This window comes from Macadamia integrifolia, chromosome 5 (assembly GCF_013358625.1).
Source record: "Macadamia integrifolia cultivar HAES 741 chromosome 5, SCU_Mint_v3, whole genome shotgun sequence".
Taxonomy (NCBI): Eukaryota; Viridiplantae; Streptophyta; class Magnoliopsida; order Proteales; family Proteaceae; genus Macadamia; species Macadamia integrifolia.
Genome location: NC_056561.1, coordinates 7228772 through 7247070, shown reverse-complemented (window position 1 = coordinate 7247070; position 18299 = coordinate 7228772). Strand labels below are relative to the sequence as shown.

Below are 18299 nucleotides of genomic sequence, written 5' to 3'. Positions count from 1 at the left end.
CAGGATCAATATCATTTTAATCCAACTAATACTGATCGTTCCATTTCACTTTTTAGAACCATGCTGACGAAGGTTATTTCTCAGAGGTTGAACTTGGAGGATATTGTAATTGAGTTCCCATCGAGTTGCTACACTGCTCAATTCCACAAGGGCACTTATTGTTTTTTCAGCTTGGACTAATTAGTTTTGAGAATTTCATACATTGAGTTCATAAAGAGGATTCAACTGCCTTTATGATAAACCAAGATCCAGCCGCAGCTAACTTGCTTGCATGAGAGATTCTTCACCAAACTCCTGGACTCTTACCTGTGACTAAGGCATATATCATACCTCTCATTGAATTATTCTAATAATTATTTTAAATTAAAAAAAAAAATTCAGAGAACCCTCTCTCATAATTATAATTCTTTTCTTACCTGCCAAACATAATATATATTTATTGAAACAAAACTCCAAAAATTTACAGATTTTAAGACAGCTTTACTTCTTGTTTATGAATCCAAATTCTAAGATTCCCATTGATTCGGAATCGAAATATGAAAACCAATCCCATGTCTGATTCTAGATTCTTAAACCTTGGAGCAGTCCCACATCATTACAACTTGCAAGGTAACATGGATTTTCTTTTCTTTTCTCCAAAAGAATTATTATTTCTTTTACTTTTCCATATACAACACTAAATAAAGTAGAAAAAATAAAAATTTGTTACAGTTCCGGTAGTGGTTTTCCCCACATGTCTGGGTAATATCTGCGTAGTTCACCAGCATCTCATCAGAAGCCTCTACAAGTGCTAAAGAAGAAAAAGTGTAATGTGAAGAAGAAACAGGGGAATGGCCAACACCTTCTCAGAAAAAATGGAAGTAAAGAGAGGATTACAGAAGAAAATCTTGGAAAAAAGGAAAAAGGACTCGACATTTCCTACCAAAGGCTCTTTCTCTTTCTGCTTTTGTGACTCTTTCAGAGATATACTTTTGAGATCAGATGAAGGTGGTGGTGGTGATGGTTGGCTATTAGGGGTTATATAAAAACAAAGTAGATATAGGAGGAAGAAGTCTCCAATCCAATTTCTTGTTAAACCAGATTGTTGAAGTCGTTGTCTGGGGAATCAAGAGGGTAACAAGTATCTTCACCACCGGTGTTCCACAAGAAATGAGCATAGGTGGCGGCGTGATAAGTGTTCCCCGGCTCCGCCGCTATTGCCTCCAAGTATGTCTCTTCCGCCGCGTTTATGTCATTCCTCACCAGCCACAGGAACGTTGCGTATTTGCTCAACGCCTCTGCATCTCCTTCTTCTTCTTCTTGTTCCCTTCCCACCCCTGTTGCCCTCTTGAAGTATTCTTCGGCTCTGTTGAAAAAATTTCCAACTTTAACTATAATCCGAAGGTTCTGAATTCACATTTCTCTGAAATGAACTCAAAAGATAAATTTTTACCTGTCGTGGTCGTGGACGACGAGGAAGAGGAACTGGGCATAATTGGCTAGTAGCAGAGGGTTCTTGGGTTCTTGGGCTACGGCCATTTGGTACAGAAGCTCCGTCCTCAAGTAATCGGATTCGTCGTCCGCTTCCATCTCCGCCTTCACCGGGGACACGAACCTCTGCATCGTTTCGTGATCCAAAGCTTCGCCCCTCGTCCCCGCCTGCATTCTCATCGCTTCCTCCACCATCGAATTCCATAACTTCATCTCTTTCTCGCTCATCATTTCTCCTCTTCCAGGCTCTGTTTCCACCACCGATGCCGACTCCGCGTCCTCCCTCGTCGTTGGCTTGATGGTACTCTGATAGCTCCACGATGATGAGGAACCTTTGAACTGTCCATCTCCCTCTGTCCCACTTGTCACAGGGCGGAATTTTCCTCCGCCTCCGCCATTTTGTCCTCCCACGGAAGCCGTATTCCCAGGCGAAGACAATACGGAAAACGTCTTCATTGCCGAAGAAGAATCAAAATTCTTGGGATAGTTCTCATTTACCGTTACAATTTCGGTGGCGGCAGACGGAGGCGGCGTGATTGCGATTGCTGTGTTGTTTCCCATCGAATACACAGTGAAATTTGCAAGAAGGATCATCACATACACCATGAGAGTTGGGGTATGTGAGAACACCTGTTGGAAAAGCCACACGAATGAAGCGTGCATCTCCTTCTGTACTCGGGCCAGAATATCCTGGAGGTCTTCAAAGAAGAGAAGCTCTCGCATCTGTAACGTGTAGCTGTGTAGCTCCCGTATGATGAACACCATCGAAGAGAAAGCCTTCTTCACAGAGCAGTAGGCGGAATCCCCTGCTTCTCTGAAACCTTCGTCCCATTGTTTCTTCTTCTTTATGATTCTTAGAGAAAGGGGAAGATCCACTCTGTTCGCCTTCCTCTCTATATTCGCCTGGTCAATCTTATCCCTTCCTGGCCAGTCTGGCGGTTCTGGCTTGAATTGAAGCCAAGGAGGCTCCACAGTCTCCCGCTTCAGTGGCGTAAAAGGACTGGGTATTTGTACAGAATTGATTCCACAACTCTCGAGGCTGCTACTGCTCTCGCCTTGCTTTTCCCTGGAATCAGCACGAAGATCTAATTCTCCATCCTTGACGTGGGAAACATTGTTCTGTTCTTCATCACCATCGCTCAAAAGATCGAATCTTGCAGCTAATTCTCGAATATTTTCCTCAAACTCTTCGTCAGGGAATCCATCCAAGTTGGCGCTTGAAGCCCTCTTAAGGAATTGTCCTCCACACTTTAGGATTTCGCAAGATCGAGACCTCAATAGCTTCGTCGTTGACGTCCCTAAGAAAGTCGATCGCTGAACCAATCGGCAGCCATGTTTTTTCGACGATGAAGATGAAATTGCAGAGGCTAGCGTCTGAGCCGAAGAGGAAGAATGAGAAGTTACTGGCTGCGACCAATGTAAATAAACCGCACCCACCTTTACTCCCATGCCTCAAACTTTCCGAAACTCCAAAAGAAGCCAAGAAGAAGAAAACCCCCAAAATAAGATGTAGGAGGAAGAGGATAAAGAGGAGAAAGAGGAGATTGGGTAAAGCTCCTCCAATCTGAGACTATTTTAAAAAGTATTCAAAAAGTCCCGAAATGCTTGCGCGTGAATCTGTCTCTGTTATCAAGCGGGTTTCACGCTAGCTCCTCCTTCCTCCCTTTTTCCCTCCCTCAATTAATCCAGGTAGTCTCAAACTGGAACCTGCAAATATCAAACCCAAAAAAAAAAAAAACCAAAATTAGTCAAATTGAAAGCCCGTGACAACCCAACCAATCTTCTCTTACCACTCTTTCTCAATACAAAACTCCAAATCCTGAAATTCTTCGCAAGAAATAGAATAAGAAGAGGAAGAGCTCTACAAGTAACTCCGTCGACATTAATGGTGACCGGTGACCGGTGACCAGTGACCACATACCAAAGTCCAGAGGACATTTCACCCCCTCCCCACCGGCAAAATCGGATCCAAAACGCAAACCGATACAACCCAAATCGATGAAACCGAGAAATTCCACAAATCAATCGACAATGAACAATTACCAAATGAAGCAATTCGAAAACTTACTCGAATTATGACCGGAATCCGGTAGATATTCCGATAAGCTCAAGCAATAAAATTCCCAAACACGGCTCCTGGTTAGCGAAGTATGAGCGTAGTAGCTTTTCAACTTCTCCGGAAGCACAAAAAGAGACGCCTCTAATCCTTTATATATAAACGAGGGATGCACCGTGCACAGGCTCTTTCCCTTAAAATATCAGAATAGACACAGAAGGAAACAAAAATCGTATATACGTATATATATACGCATACGATTGGAGATAATACATACCGATCAGTAGTAGTAAGTACTAAGTAGGGTTCCCTGCTCCGAGTCATCTGCCAGTTTGTGAGGCTTCTAAAACTTTTTTTGCTTGGCCAGATTTGATCCTGGCATGGCCAGCGTGGCCTTATATATTTGGGGTTTCTAACTTCACGGGTTCGATTCCACGTGGCAGATTTTGAAAAGGCCACGTCTTAACCAACCAGCTTATGATGGTGGTAAAACTGTAAAAACACATGGTGGAACACGACACGTGTGAAATTTCCCATCACGTTTGGTTTGCTCGTGAGGATATCTGTAAAATGGTCCTTAATGAAAGCAATTTTGGACAAAAAAACCCTTGGTGGTGGGTTTCCACTCCACGTGCGAGTTGCGACTACGAGCAAAAAGTAGCTTTTGGTTGTTTAATTAATTTTCATTTGTTAAATGGACAAAAGCGTCATTGTCGACAGCTATGAAAATATCGGGTTGAGGGAAGATAGAAGGCCATTTTCGTCATTCAAGGGGTATCATGCATGTGTTTTGCTCATGTTGAGGGAAAGGAATAATATCTCACTTATTATTTCTTTTTCACTTATTTTGCTATTTAATTTAAATTTTGTTGTCAAATTTAATAAATAAACAGATAAATAGCATACGCTCCGATTTGTAAATTTTGTGTCTTTACCAAAAAAAAATTATCTCTTAATTTACTTACTTTTTTTCATTACAGGGGACTTGGGCATAACGATGAAGTTATTTCATTGTGACCTAGTGGTCGTAAGTTTAAATTGAAAAATAATCTCTTCTAGACCCCGCAGTGGTGGGAGTCTTGTACATTGTTTTTTAAAATATTTTTTTTTCATTGTTATATAATTGTATATTGATTCTATTTAACATGCCAACACTTAGGGGTGTCGGTTTGAATTTGGTTTTGATTGATTTTTTGGTTTTATGTATATATTAGGTCAAATCAAAATCCAAACCGATAAAATATTAGAGGTACACAAATCAAATAGAAACAATTTGTTTTTTGATTAATTTTTTTTTTTGTTTGTATTCAGTTTCTTTTAATGATCTCATATTGATTCCTTATCGGTCCTATCTCAATTTTTTTGTATATATATATAATGAAAAAAAAAAAAGTATAAGAATTATATTAGTTTTATTTTTATTATTATTATTATTTTCTAAATGACCAATTTCAATTATTTCCAAAATAAAAAACAATACCAAACTAATAAGGAATATAGTTGGTCGATTGATTTCAACGAAATTCGATTAAATTCAGTCTATTCAATCGAACCTTTTGATTTTAACACCCCTCCTGGATAAGGGTGTTAAACCAATTTGGTTTTGATTTGCTTCAAAGATGAAAGGAAGAAATCAAAACCAAATTGATTAAATATTTCTGATATCCCAAATGAAATCTGATAACAAAACAATTTTAATTAATTTTTTTTAGACAATTCGGATCAAACTGTTTTTATTGCATTCCGTTTCAGTTTTACTATCACTTAAAGTCATCGGTGTGAGTAAATAGTTCAAGACCCAATAGGAAAGAATCTATTTCCTACTACTTGAGTTGCAGTTGCAAGAACTTCTCTCGTAACAAAAAAAAAATAGAATAATTCACTTCTTCTTTAGATTTACAAATATATTTATAGTTTTTTAAAATTTTCCACATATCCTCCAAGATTCCATTATTTGGCTCGAGTTTTAATAGCAAAAAAGTTACTGCAATCAGGTAACAGTAAAATTTCATCCACCATACGTAGTTGCATGTAAATCTCCACCCTTTCCTTTTATTTGATATTAATTTTTTAAAGGTTTTTTTTTTATTCGTAAAACCTAGTATTCAAATTTGTAAACGTGCTACCAGAGATGCTTTTCATGCAAAACATTCTTTAATTGCATGGATTATTATAAATTGATTCTGTTGAAGGTGAAGAAAGCAAAAATAATAAAAAAAAAAATCTGATTGAGCTGTGGGAATAGGCGGTCCAGAAGAAAAGCTCAGGAGGGCAAAAGCTGGATGCCAACTTGGGTTTCAATTTGGGTTCACTGATGTTGATGGGTCAAAGCAATAAAGTAATAATAATACACAGAGAAGACCACCAACTTTCATTTAAAAATGAAACAATTAGAGAGGTGATAAATTTCTTCTGGGCCGGTCCCATTCCTCATATCATAATAGGGTTTTTGTTGGATTAACGAGTGATGGTGGGATGTATCGATTTAAATTCATAATCAATCAACTCAAATGATGATAAGAGTAACAGAATTCTTCCACTAACCTACCAATCCTTTTAATATAAAAGAGACTAAATTTTTATTTTTATTTTTAGATAAGATAATAGATTAATTAATGTCAAGGGGAAAATGTCAATCTACCTTATCAATCATGTCGCAATATTTCATGTCTTGATTACAATTACCATCTCCAATTATGAAGGGAAGATTGAATTAGCTGTGAGGTAAAATGTCAATCCACCTTATCAATCATGTCGCAATATTTCATGTCTTGATTACAATTACCATCTCCGGTTATAAAGGGGAAGATTGAATTAGCTGTGAGGTAAAATGTCAATCCACCTTATCAATCATGTCGCAATATTTCATGTCTTGATTACAATTACCATCTCCGGTTATGACGGGAAGATTGAATTAGCTATGAGGTGCATTGATTGGATGATACATTGGATTAGACGCAAAAAGGAAAACTAATGCTAATTACAAATTAAGTGGAGCTGGCAATGGGTGGGCCGGTTTGTATGATGTCATGGTGTGCCTACCTCCTTATAATGCTTAAAGAGCTTGGGAAGTAGCAATTTCTCTCCCGAAAGTTGAAGGCTTAAAGCCCATCAACATACTTTTTTTTCGTAATGAAAAAAAGGGTGGTGCATGATAGTGATCATAGCCCCAGGACAAGTCCCCGTATGACAAGCGGAGCTTCCGCAAGACCAATGGACGATAATGAAGCATGTTAAGACTTGAACCCACAATCAGCTGACTCGAACGGTGATGGGTTGAAGCCTACCAACATACAATATGGGTTGATACCACTGATATGTATTGGTATCAATGGTGTCAAAATATTGGTATCGATGGCAACCAATATTGGTGAAGTTAGCATGTACAAAAACCTTTACATAGGTGGAATCTTTCTCATCCTTACAATTTGTTGGAGATGAATCGGTGAACCTCACAAGCGGAGATGTGTAAGGAAATAGATATAAATATTTTGAAGGGGTTACAAAAAAAAAAGAATGGGATTATTTATTTTACACCATTCAATAATTAAGAAGACCTTCCTAAATGACATACTTCTCATTGTGCTAGACAAATGATGTGGCTATTCTGGCTATTGGGCAAAGAGAAAATATTTTGAATTTGCTATATGTCAAATTTCATATTCAAAATTCAATCAAATATCTCTCAATGTATGTCTATACATGCCTATAGTATTCCGACCACCATAAAATATAAAATCTCTGATAGTTGGGGATTTTTCAAAGCCCTATTTTGCCAATTTATATTTAGTTGACCTAAAACTTGACAGATTATGAGGTCTATTTGTCCACAAAATTTGAGCCTATCTAATTTGCAAGGTTAGAGACTTTTAAAATAGTTTAGAATAGGCTTCTTAAATGAATCATTTAATTAAATTGGTTTTGATCAAAAATATATAAAAAAGGGCCGAATTAACTGGTCAACCAATTCCATGATAACTCATTGAGGTATGACCAAAGAGTTCGGCATTGTCCATATATTATTATTTTCTCCTTCAATTGGGGTATGACTAAAGATGAACTTGAAAGGAGGAACACCAACCAAGGAGTAAGTACTTAATTAATTTTTACAAAAGATTAGTTATATATGAATAATCTTTGGAGAGGGTTCCCCATAAGGCAAATGGGGGTGGAGGAATCTCCCACCACATACCAATGGTTGTGTGAAGAATGGTATGACCTGGTATCATCCACATGAGTACACATAGAGGATAGGAGAGATTAAACAATAGAAAATCATGTGACATGACAGGACAACATTATAATAATTTCGTGGAGAACTTTTTCCCCTTTTCTTTTTTTTTTTGAGAGGGATAGGTGTGCTGCCTATATCAAGTATGTTAGCGGATAGCACCAATAGGATCACATGATAGAGTATCATTCAGGAAGGATATGAGAGTTATTTCTGAAAAAGGAAAGAGAGAAAGACACAATGGGTGCTAGCATACTTGATATTGGCAGCATACCCAACTTTTTCCCTTTTTATTTTTTGGAATTTTTTATTATTTTTTCTTAAACATATAAGTATCAATTACCTCCGTTTCTTTACTTTCTTATGATATTCTTATCAATGGTGCAATAAGAGGTTCTTTTCTTTCCGCTCATGGCATCTGACAAGGAGACCCCTTTCCCCATTTTTCATACTATGCTTGCTCGCACAGTCTGAATTCAGTTCTCAGAAAAACTGCCCCCCATCACTTTCTTAGAGGAATCAAGGTTTGCAAATAAAACTGTAGCCATATCTCACCTTCTCTTCGTTGATGGTAGATTTCTCTTCTCCAAAAGCAACATCAAGAATCTGCCACTTTATGAATTGCATTGAATTATATTGCAAGGCTAGTGGTCAGATTATAAACTTGCAGAAATAATCATTGACATTAATGACCGTTGTCTTCTTTATAGGTATGGGATTTTACGTTCCTCTCTCTCTCCCCGTTTTGATCGTTGCATACAAACAATGTTACAAAACCATACTTAGTGAGCCTAGCTTTTCTCTCCAAAAAGATCAAAGTCTGTGTACAATCAGACAGAGATTAGAGGTTGTTTTATCTTGAAAGTAAAACACAAGAATCCCCAATTATACTTCTGTAGAGGGCATTTTAGACCATAAGGAGAGTATCATCTTCTGATACGACTCAATCTGTTTTGGTTCGTTTACTTCAACATCAGCACCGATCTGCTCCAACAGTTCGTCTTCTGCAATCTAGGAATACTTTCCATCCGAACAGTGGTCTTATACTTCATTATCGGCCACTTCTTTCTAATACTTATAAGTCGTTGCCAAATATTAAATGACTGTTATGGAGAGGCTGCATGCAAAGAATCGCTTGAGGATCAGAATGTTTGTGAGCCAGCTAAATACCAGTGGATCCCTCATGTTTACAATGCGGATGTACAATGCAATAAAATGACCACATATTTCTTGCTTGCCCTTTTCACAAGAGCGACCTGGTTTGACAGCCTTCTTTCTTTTCTTAGTTCCATCAAATGGAAATAAAAAGCTTTTATATATGTATGGTTCAAAGATTGGAACAAAATTATTCTTCCAGACGAGGAAATTATAAGAGACCTTTAGTCTTTACTCCTTCATTTTTTGGTTTCTTAGATTGCACAAAATAGTTTGTTTATAGGAAAATGGAATGGACCCCAATGGAAGTCTTCCAAGCTGTTCAAAAATCTTTTGAAGAATTTTGCAAAAGTGTTTAAAAAAATGTTTCCTATCCATTTATGTGTGTATCTTTAGCGTATCTTAGTGTATCTCCGATACGATACGATACTCTCCGATACGTATCTAATTTTGGCCGACCGATACGGCGACCGATACTTTAATCCTTGTTTGGGAGCCTAACTCTTTGCTTTATCTAATTCATCCTGTTTCAATGAATTAATCTAAGGGTGTTAATTGATTCGGTTTTGATTTAAATGGTGTGATTCGGTTTGGTTCACATTTATTTAGCTGAAACTAAAATCACACCATTTACTAAACGACACACTTTCTGAAACCACAATCGTTTAGTAAACGGTTTCGATTCCATGATTTTTAAATGGTTTCGGTTTCAGTTAGCAATTGATTTGCTAGTTTATTCACATGTTTACTAAAATTTGCTGTTAGTGATAAACGTATCAATCTTGAGAATGTGAAATGCAAACCATCATGTTTTGTTAAAACAACCGAACAACTAAGTAAAAGAAAATATTACATTGAGAGAGTGAAATGCAAACAAAACTATTAAATACTAATTAACACCGGTAGTAGTAGTGGATGATGCTAGAGTAGGAGTAGAAGGCCCTGAAAACACATCTTTTAAGGCTTCAAATAATTCATGTTCATCCGTCTCAGCTAAAGGAAGAAAACAATTACTTAAAGTATGAAACTAATGTCCAAAGAATTTCATACGAGGTTAAAAGAAAAAATATTACCTCTAAAAGTGGCATCATACATCCAATCATGCAAGCATACCAAAGCTTCAAAATCCCAATCGTTTTTATTTTAGGTTTTTTATCTTTTTGGAAATGATATACCAATTCTTCCCCTGCCTTATTTAATCGTAAAACGGGTTAATTGGATCGATTTTGACACTTTAAACGGTTTATTTTCACGGTTTCAATTCGGTTTGAAACCAATGCATTAAACAGCTTGGTTGGGTTTCGACCTATTTAGCTAATCAGCCTGAAACTTGAAATCAGAACCAAACAATTTACTAAATGGTTTTGCAGTTTCGATGTCAACGTGTTTAGGTTTCAAATTCACATCCTTAAATTAATCCTTGGGAAGTGCTTGCAATCCTGTTGGGCTTAATCCATGCTTTGAAAACTGTTCAGGTGGAGTCCAATTGTAGTGAATTGGTTTGCTTCATCAACAATCTACAATTGACCTCCCGTTTCGAAGTTGAGCCAATTATCCATGACATTACTCATGTGGTAATTGATTTTACTGAATGCATTCTTACTTGTATTCCTAGTGATGCTAATTTTGTAGTTTACTCCTTAACTGGGAAGGCTCTATCTATAACAATAATAGTTTGACCAAATTCTACTTTTTGCTTTTTATATTGTGTAAATGAAACCTTGTATATCCCTTGCAAATAAATTTCTTTTTAACAAAAAATTAAAAAGATATACATCACCATATATAATTTTGTTTAAATAGAGATGATGCTCATTGATTCATATTTACCAAAAAAAGAACAAGGAAAGAACATGTACTAACTAGGGAAAGTCCAACAAATTTAATGAAGAGAAAAGATAAGTCCGTTGGAACTTGCAAAATTAATTAAGTAGAAACAATAGAATGGGAGAGGAATTTTGAAGAGGGTGAGGGTGAGGGTGAGGGTGAGGGTGAGGGTTGGGGGGGGGGGGGGAAGCATAAGAATGCTGACCAGATGGAGTTTCACTATATCCATCCATTCATTATGGGTGTTTTAAATACATCTAGGGGTTATTAAGAGGGTATTTTGAGAAGATAATAAAACCCTTTATGGATTTCTGAACTATAGGATGGAGAGGTAAATTCACCACCTAATGAGGAAAAACTTTATCCTAATCAAACTGCCCATTACAAATTTCTAAAAAAAAAAAAGTGCCTAAAAGAAAAAAAAACGTAGTTTTTCTCACCAATGTCAATGGAGATTTGGATCTCCATTTGTGTTTCTTTAATAACAAAGAAAGTGCCTCTGCAAACATATTTTTTCATACTAATCTCAATCTCAATAAGATAATGACTCATGATTGTTATAGTGTTATTGTCTATTTTCCTCCACCATTGGAGGAGGGTCCACCCACCACGTTGGGGTCTTTTTTACCCCCTGTTATGGTACATGGTTGAAAAATACCCATAGGTCCCATCCAAGCACCTTTAGAGCGAAGGAAAGATCCTCTGCAATGAATGAAGTAGAACTTAGTCATTATTGTTATTAGGGGTGTCAATTCCTAAATCGAACCGGTAAAACTGATTGAACCGAACTGAATAGAAGTCTTATTGGTTCGGTTTAGTTCGATTTTGAGTATTACAACCCCAAAATCAAATCGAATAGCACAGGAAATCGGATGAACCCAAAACCAAACCAAAACCGGCTCAAAACTCGGACGAAACCAAAACACTCCAAAATTCATTAAAAAAATTTAAAATTTGCATAGTTTTGTATACATTTGTATGGAAAGTCGAATCCAAACTAGACCAAAAATCAAAACCAACCCGGTTACAAATCGATTTAAGAAACCGAAGACAAACAAACCGCACCAAAACCGAAACCGGAATTTCCTTATTGGTTCAATTTCGATTTCAACTTTCCCACACCGAAACCGACTCAATCCAGACCAAAACCGAGCCGGGCCGACCGATTGACACCCCTAATTGTTATTATTATGCCAGCCATATGTCTTCAGAGATTTTAAAACCATGCATTTCTAAGGTCCACATTTTCTATAAGAGAATCTAATTAGGGCATCTTAGATGATCTTAAATTTCATTCTTAGTAGGTTCAGTATTTTATAAATGTGAAAAAAATATAATAATACTAGATGGATCCAACAAAACCCCATAATTAAGTATGCTTGTAAAGAGCAGTACTGAAATAGGTGACCTTTTAGGAAATCTTCATATTACAATTTTATTAATTTTCAAATTTTATTGATACTCAAGGATATAGAAAGAATTGTTAAAAATGAAATAAAACAAAATAAAATTTGGAGGTCCTTTAATAAGTTGCTGATCTTGTGGTCCTAAAACATTTCTCATAATATTATAAATAAATAAGGGGTCACACTGCTGTACATTTTACCAATTAATGGCGCAAAAAAATTATCATTCATGTGGACCCATATATATCAAATAGAAAAAATATTGAGCATGTGATCGGCATACTGTCTGCTAGCACCCACTGTGTCTATCTCTCTTTCACCTTTTTGAAATGATTCTCGCATCTTTTCTGAATGAAACCCCATCATATGTCTCCATTGATATCGATTGCTAGCTTACCATACCCTGACAGCATACCTATCTCTCTCATACAAATATAAAATACATATACAAAAATCTCACTTTTTACTGAGAACGAATCTTCCACAAAAAAATATATATATATATAATCTGCAGATCTTTTTCCAATAAGAAATTGTATGGTTGTATGGTACTATTGTCTTCTTCTTATACATCTTCGGGCACTTGAAATATCTTACTACTTAAATGCTTGATTTTACTGACAAGTCGGTACGTAAAGATAAAATCTATGGCAAAAAGTAAGTGCAAGTCGGTTAGAGGAGAAGAATCTTACAAGAAAATCTCTTCTTCTTAATCCATTTTTTAATCAGTTTTTGTATTCAAATTCTCTTCTTCTTAACTCAATTTTTAATTAATCATTTTTGTTTTCAAATATATTTTATTTACCTAACTCAGCAACAATTAGAACAGTAGAAAAAGATGCAGTAGTGGTGGTGGGTTGTACATATATATACATACAATTCGAGACCTCTTAGTAAGCGTGGGTTTAACATACCAATTGCGTTAGGCAATAGTTATTGATATACATACAGCTATTGCTGTAGATGATTTTCCACTGGGCCACTTCCACATATATTGTTGTTGTTGTTGTTGTTGTAATTAAGGAGAAGTTTGTGTTGTTGTGGTTGGCTCTATAAGACATATTATCCATAATAGACTCTATAGGATGCTTGTTCCTTTGTCCTTAGGATAGAGCCCAGCCAGATGGGAGAGGGGTTGGAAATCCAGACAGGGACTTTTAGACAACAATGCCACGCCAATCTCCTTGTCTCCTCATCCACTCCCCTCTCTTCCTTAGCCTCCCATCTCTCTCTCTCTCTCTCTCTCTCTCTCTCTCTCTCTCTCCATTTTGGTAGTGTTCCTTTTGGAAGAACAGGTTTAGCATGGCCTTAAACTGGTAAGTTTTGACCATCTCTATTTCCGTCATCTCTAGTTTCTATCTCTCTCTCTCTCGTTCACTCATCACTTGATATCGTTTTGTTTCTATCGATTCATTATATTTCCACTCTCTTTCCAATGCAGGAATTTTCAGATCTTCCAGCATCGATTTGGTGGAGTTGTTGATTATCAACTCTGTTGGGAAAAGGCTATAAAGGGTGAATAACTAAGAACCCGTTACTTATCGATTTTGGTTTAGAAAGTTGGATTTGATTAATAAACCAATTTACAAGCTTAATATATTTACCCTTTAATTTACATGACTAATTCTAAAAATCTTCATGGGAAATTGGTTTTTGCAGGGAAGTGTAGCCCTTGTGCCCAACCACATGTGGGGCGAAATGATAGCTTGTTCCCAAGAAATGACAAATAATGTCTCTATAGATGTTTCCTCTTGTGTTCCCATTGGTTCTTACATACGTAAAGAAATCGCACTATCCCATAATAAACACTTTCCTAATCTATATATAATAAAAAAAAAATGAAAGCACTTGTGAAAGTATTAATAGGTGCAGGATTTTCAACTTTCCCAAAAGGTTTTACAGCCCAACCCCATTGAGAGTCATCACTCACCAACCAAACTAATAAGGAAGGCAGAACAACAGAAAACCTTCAAAATAAGCAAAATCAGTAGAGAGAGAGAGAGAGAGAGAGAGAGAGAGAGAGAGAGAGAGAGAGAGAGAGAGAGAGCATCCCACCTCTCTGACGGATGGCAAATCGAAGACTGTGATAGTTCATACTTTTCGTTTTAGCGATCTGCTTCTCTTCTCTGGTCTTTCCAAGTGCAAGGTGCGTGTTAGGGTTTACAATACCTTTGAAATTCACCTATTGTTATATTTTGAAGGTAATTTTTCCATTTACCCTTCTTAATCTAAGTCAGCTATATATTTCTGCGTCTTTTGCTCAGAATCGATTCAGAGAATGAAAAGCAAGCTTTTCATGCTCCAAAAAAAGGATTCCAAAGCCTGACAAGTGTCTGGTTCATTTCAAAAAAATAAAAAATTGAACCAAATTTACCATAGAGTTTTTACCCCATTTCTGTTAAAAAAAATCAAAAATCAAATCCATGTTTTAGAACATTACACTAAAGAGCCTAAGCCGTCAAAGACCTTAGATAGTTGAAGAGGCGGGGAGGGAAAAAGAAGGATATTTTGGTAATTTGATAACAAAGTAAATTATCTTACCATGGTCGCTTTCATGGTCATGAATTGTTCGAGGATATGGGCCCAACCATGAATGTACCTTGACAGTGCCCCTGACACCTTGCAGCCATTTTGAGTCCATATGATGATCTATAAAGTCAAATCATATCTTTAATTAAATTTTATTTATTTATTTTTAATGAAGTTCACACCCATCAAATAATTTCAATCATATTTTTCTTCTCTCGAAATATAACACAATTGTGGTAAAATCCTATCAATTCAAGTGTATATATCCTTGAAAAATGTTTGAGCATAATATGATGGTAAATTATTTTTAAATTAAATTAATATTTTTTTTTTACTCTATACCCTACTAGTGAACAAATCCATCCCTTGATTAGTAAAAGAAAAATTAATTTAGTATTTCACGTTCCTATTATGCGCAAAGATCTACACCCACATATATTATTATTTCACGTTCCTATTATGCCACCCACATGTGTTGACATCTTAAGTTCATTCTAAGCCAATAGACACATACAGGAGTAAGTGGCTCACAATTTATGTATGAAGATACTCCCATGGTCAAGGAGGAGAGAGAAAAAAAGATTATGCGCAGCAAATTATATAGGATATTGGTGGACTCATATTTCTATAGTGGGATATTCATTTTGTTTCATGGATCTCTATCATAGGATTGAGATTTGAGATCACATATAAAGAGGGGACCATTAAGGGAAGTGGCGTACTAAACATAATTAGTGACCATAAAATTCAATTAGTCATTGTCTGTCTGTCACTAACATCATGGTTGGAGTCCAAAACACAGTAGTTAGTTTAATACTCCACTTGATCAGTTTTGTAGTTTTGCGAAGGTTAGAGCAAATTTGATGCTTTGTTTAGAGCCTAAAAGTGTGGACAATGGTTGCAGAGTTGAGATTCTTGTTTAGTTGATTCATCTCAACAAGTTGGGATGTCTCAACCGTGAACTTCAAAATACCAAAGGCCTCACAGGGTTGAGGGTATACATAAAGATTTTTTTTTTTTGGCGGGGGTGGGGGTGTTGGGGCGGTGGGTGGTGGCGTGGCGTGGGGTGGGTGTACCATATAGCTGCTACTGCAATATTCAATAAAGTGGTGAAAGCATAAAGAGGTGTTTTGGTAAACAAATATTCAATTAATACTTGGATGTCACATGCAGGGTCCATCATGATAGGATTTCTCGTCATAGAATTTAGGAATCAGAAAGTGATCCCACAACTATGGTGACCTCCAGGACATGTGCTTCAGTCCTCTCAGTTGTAGGATCACTTTCTGGTCCCGGACTCTATGAAGAGAAGCTAGATCCTAGTCATCCCAACCATAAATTAAAGGCAAATAGATTTTTGGGAAAGGTTTTTCTGGGGCACCCATGAACTAATTTGGGCAAATAAGGGGACTAGCTAGGTTATGAATCTATAAATAAGAGACATTAGAGAGAGAGAGAGATCTCAAAAAATTATGCGAATGGGTGCAAAAGGATCCACACGTGGATGACATGTGGAACATTTTCCTTTGATTTTTATATTAATAACTTTTACAAAAAAAAAAAAAAACCGTTTCTGCTATTTCTAGACACAGAAACAGAAGAAACAAAGTCAAACAAGCCCTAAGTATGTCATTTTTTGGAAGAATAGATTTTGTCTTGATCTATGATCAATTAATTCATTATTTATTAATATTTTCAGTAAAGTTTATTGCACAATTTTACTGAAGTAGCAAAAGAAATTGATTAATACACCTCGAGAATCCTTAGAGTGGAAGCAAGAAAAGAAAGAAAATTGTTTCAAATTTAAGAACAAAGCGTACAAATTTATGTTGAAGAACTTTCCCTAAAAATATCAGAATAAACACATAGAAGAAAAAAAAAATCATATACATATATATACATACGATGGGAGTGAGAGGGGTTGTCGTAGCGAATACATATCGATCAGTAGCAAGTAGGGTACTCTGCTCCGAGTCATAACTCCCTTATTTTTTTATTTAATTTAAGTTTTGTTGCCAAATTTAATAAAATAAATGGCAGTGAAAAGGAAAAAAAAATATCGCCCAGAGTAAATTTTATTATAGCAGTATATGACACCAAGCAAAGGATGTATTTCTAAGAAAATAAATGATGCAAACGATGTCTTTATTTAAAACATGAAAAAAAAAAAAAAAAAAAAAAAAGGGTATCTCTCTTTATTAATTTATTTTGGGTAATTTACAACGCCACCCCTGAAGAATGCCAGTATTATAGGAATACCCCCTCTCTTTCACCAAATTAGACTTAGACCCTCTACCGTCAATCGCTGTTAAGTAAGGAGTTAAAATGATTGTTATACCCTCAGACCCCTGCCATCCCAAATCAGATCGTTTCCCTCCTCTTCTTCCTCATCTGCAACCCTAACCCTCGCAAAATTCTCATTCGCATAGCACTTGCCTTCAGCATTGCCGTCAAGTTCGCTCTTGCAGGATCAAGAAGTGACATATGCGTTGTTGAAGTTTTCTTAACTCTGTTTAAGACGTTCCAGACAACTTTAGGGAACTCTTTTAAGTCTGAAAATAGACTGTTCCATGCAAGCAAGGGAGTTTAGGGCAAGAGTAGTACAGAGAAGTCGAGATATCAAAGCATTGCAAGATTCTGAAAGCATCACCAGAACATGATTAATCTCATAAAACACTACATAAGATCTGTAATCGGAACTCTCTAAACTGATAATACAACTTGGGTATAGGAAAAGAATCATAATTTCCAACACACAAACTAAAACCCTAAATACTTGAACATCAAACACAGACTTTCTCCATCTCCTCATGAACCTGAAACTGTAGCTAAAAAAAGGTAACTGATTCTACTTCTGAACAATTATTTAATCAAAACTAGAAACTTAAAAGTGGTTCGAACTTTGAACCGAAGCCCAAATCAATGTAGAAATTTAACACTTACAATGCTCTAACCATTCGAGACTGAGTAGCTTCTTCGACGCATCCCCAGTTCAACATATTTCTCCCATATAAAATATAGAATAGAGCAGAGACAAAAGGAATCAAAGGAGTTGTCGGGTTGAAGGGAGAGAGATGCTCTTCAAAAACAATAAAAAAACAGAGAAGGAAAGGTTTTGGAAATGAATTTTTTTATCCTGTGTTCTGTTTTGTTCTCAGAACTCCGACTATTAAACAAGGGAAGAGAGATCAGTCTCGTAAAGCCATTGACAGAGAGGGTCATCGCAGGACCCGGATGAGGAGTTGGAGAGAGAAGATGAGACGGCCATGTGGGCTTCATGGGACTTGAGGAGAGATCGAGTAGGGCGGTTGGATTCGACGAGAGAGGAGAGAGACGTGCAAGAAAGGGAGGATCGAAGATAGGGCATGGATGGTTGATTGAGCCGTGGAAAGAGCTTCCCACCATGACTGCATCGGATTAGGGTTTCCATTTGCCGTCTTCACGGAGAGTTATCGCCGGTGCTCTGAACGTGAAGGTATATTAGGTATGGATTTGGGGATGGGGACTTATCAAATGGTTATATTAGGTACTTCACAATTTACAAGGGCATTTTGGTATTTTAAAAAATATATAGTAGCTAACATCAGCATATAAGGTATATTTTGTAACAGTGACTAACGACAGG

The 18299-nt window shown here is 36.6% G+C and overlaps 1 protein-coding gene across 1 annotated transcript; it reads right to left on the bottom strand.

The window, feature by feature from the left end:
* Positions 1–610: 610 nt before the first annotated feature.
* On the bottom strand, positions 611–3699 carry LOC122080152. Its single transcript, XM_042647060.1, has 3 exons — positions 3539–3699; positions 1433–3177; positions 611–1345 (listed from the first exon to the last, which is right to left on the bottom strand). Exons 2-3 carry the CDS (start codon positions 2917–2919, stop codon positions 1072–1074), a joined length of 1761 nt encoding a protein of 586 aa, XP_042502994.1. The 5' UTR covers positions 2920–3177; positions 3539–3699; the 3' UTR covers positions 611–1071.
* Between the last annotated feature and the right edge of the window lie 14600 nt (positions 3700–18299).

Coding starts and splice junctions, on each gene's coding strand:
- LOC122080152 (XM_042647060.1), bottom strand. CDS start 2,919: ATGGGAGTAAAGGTGGGTGCGGTTTATTTACATTGGTCGCAGCCAGTA. Junction 1,346..1,432: donor GTCGTCCACGACCACGACAG/GTAAAAATTTAT, acceptor TTTTTTCAACAG/AGCCGAAGAATACTTCAAGA.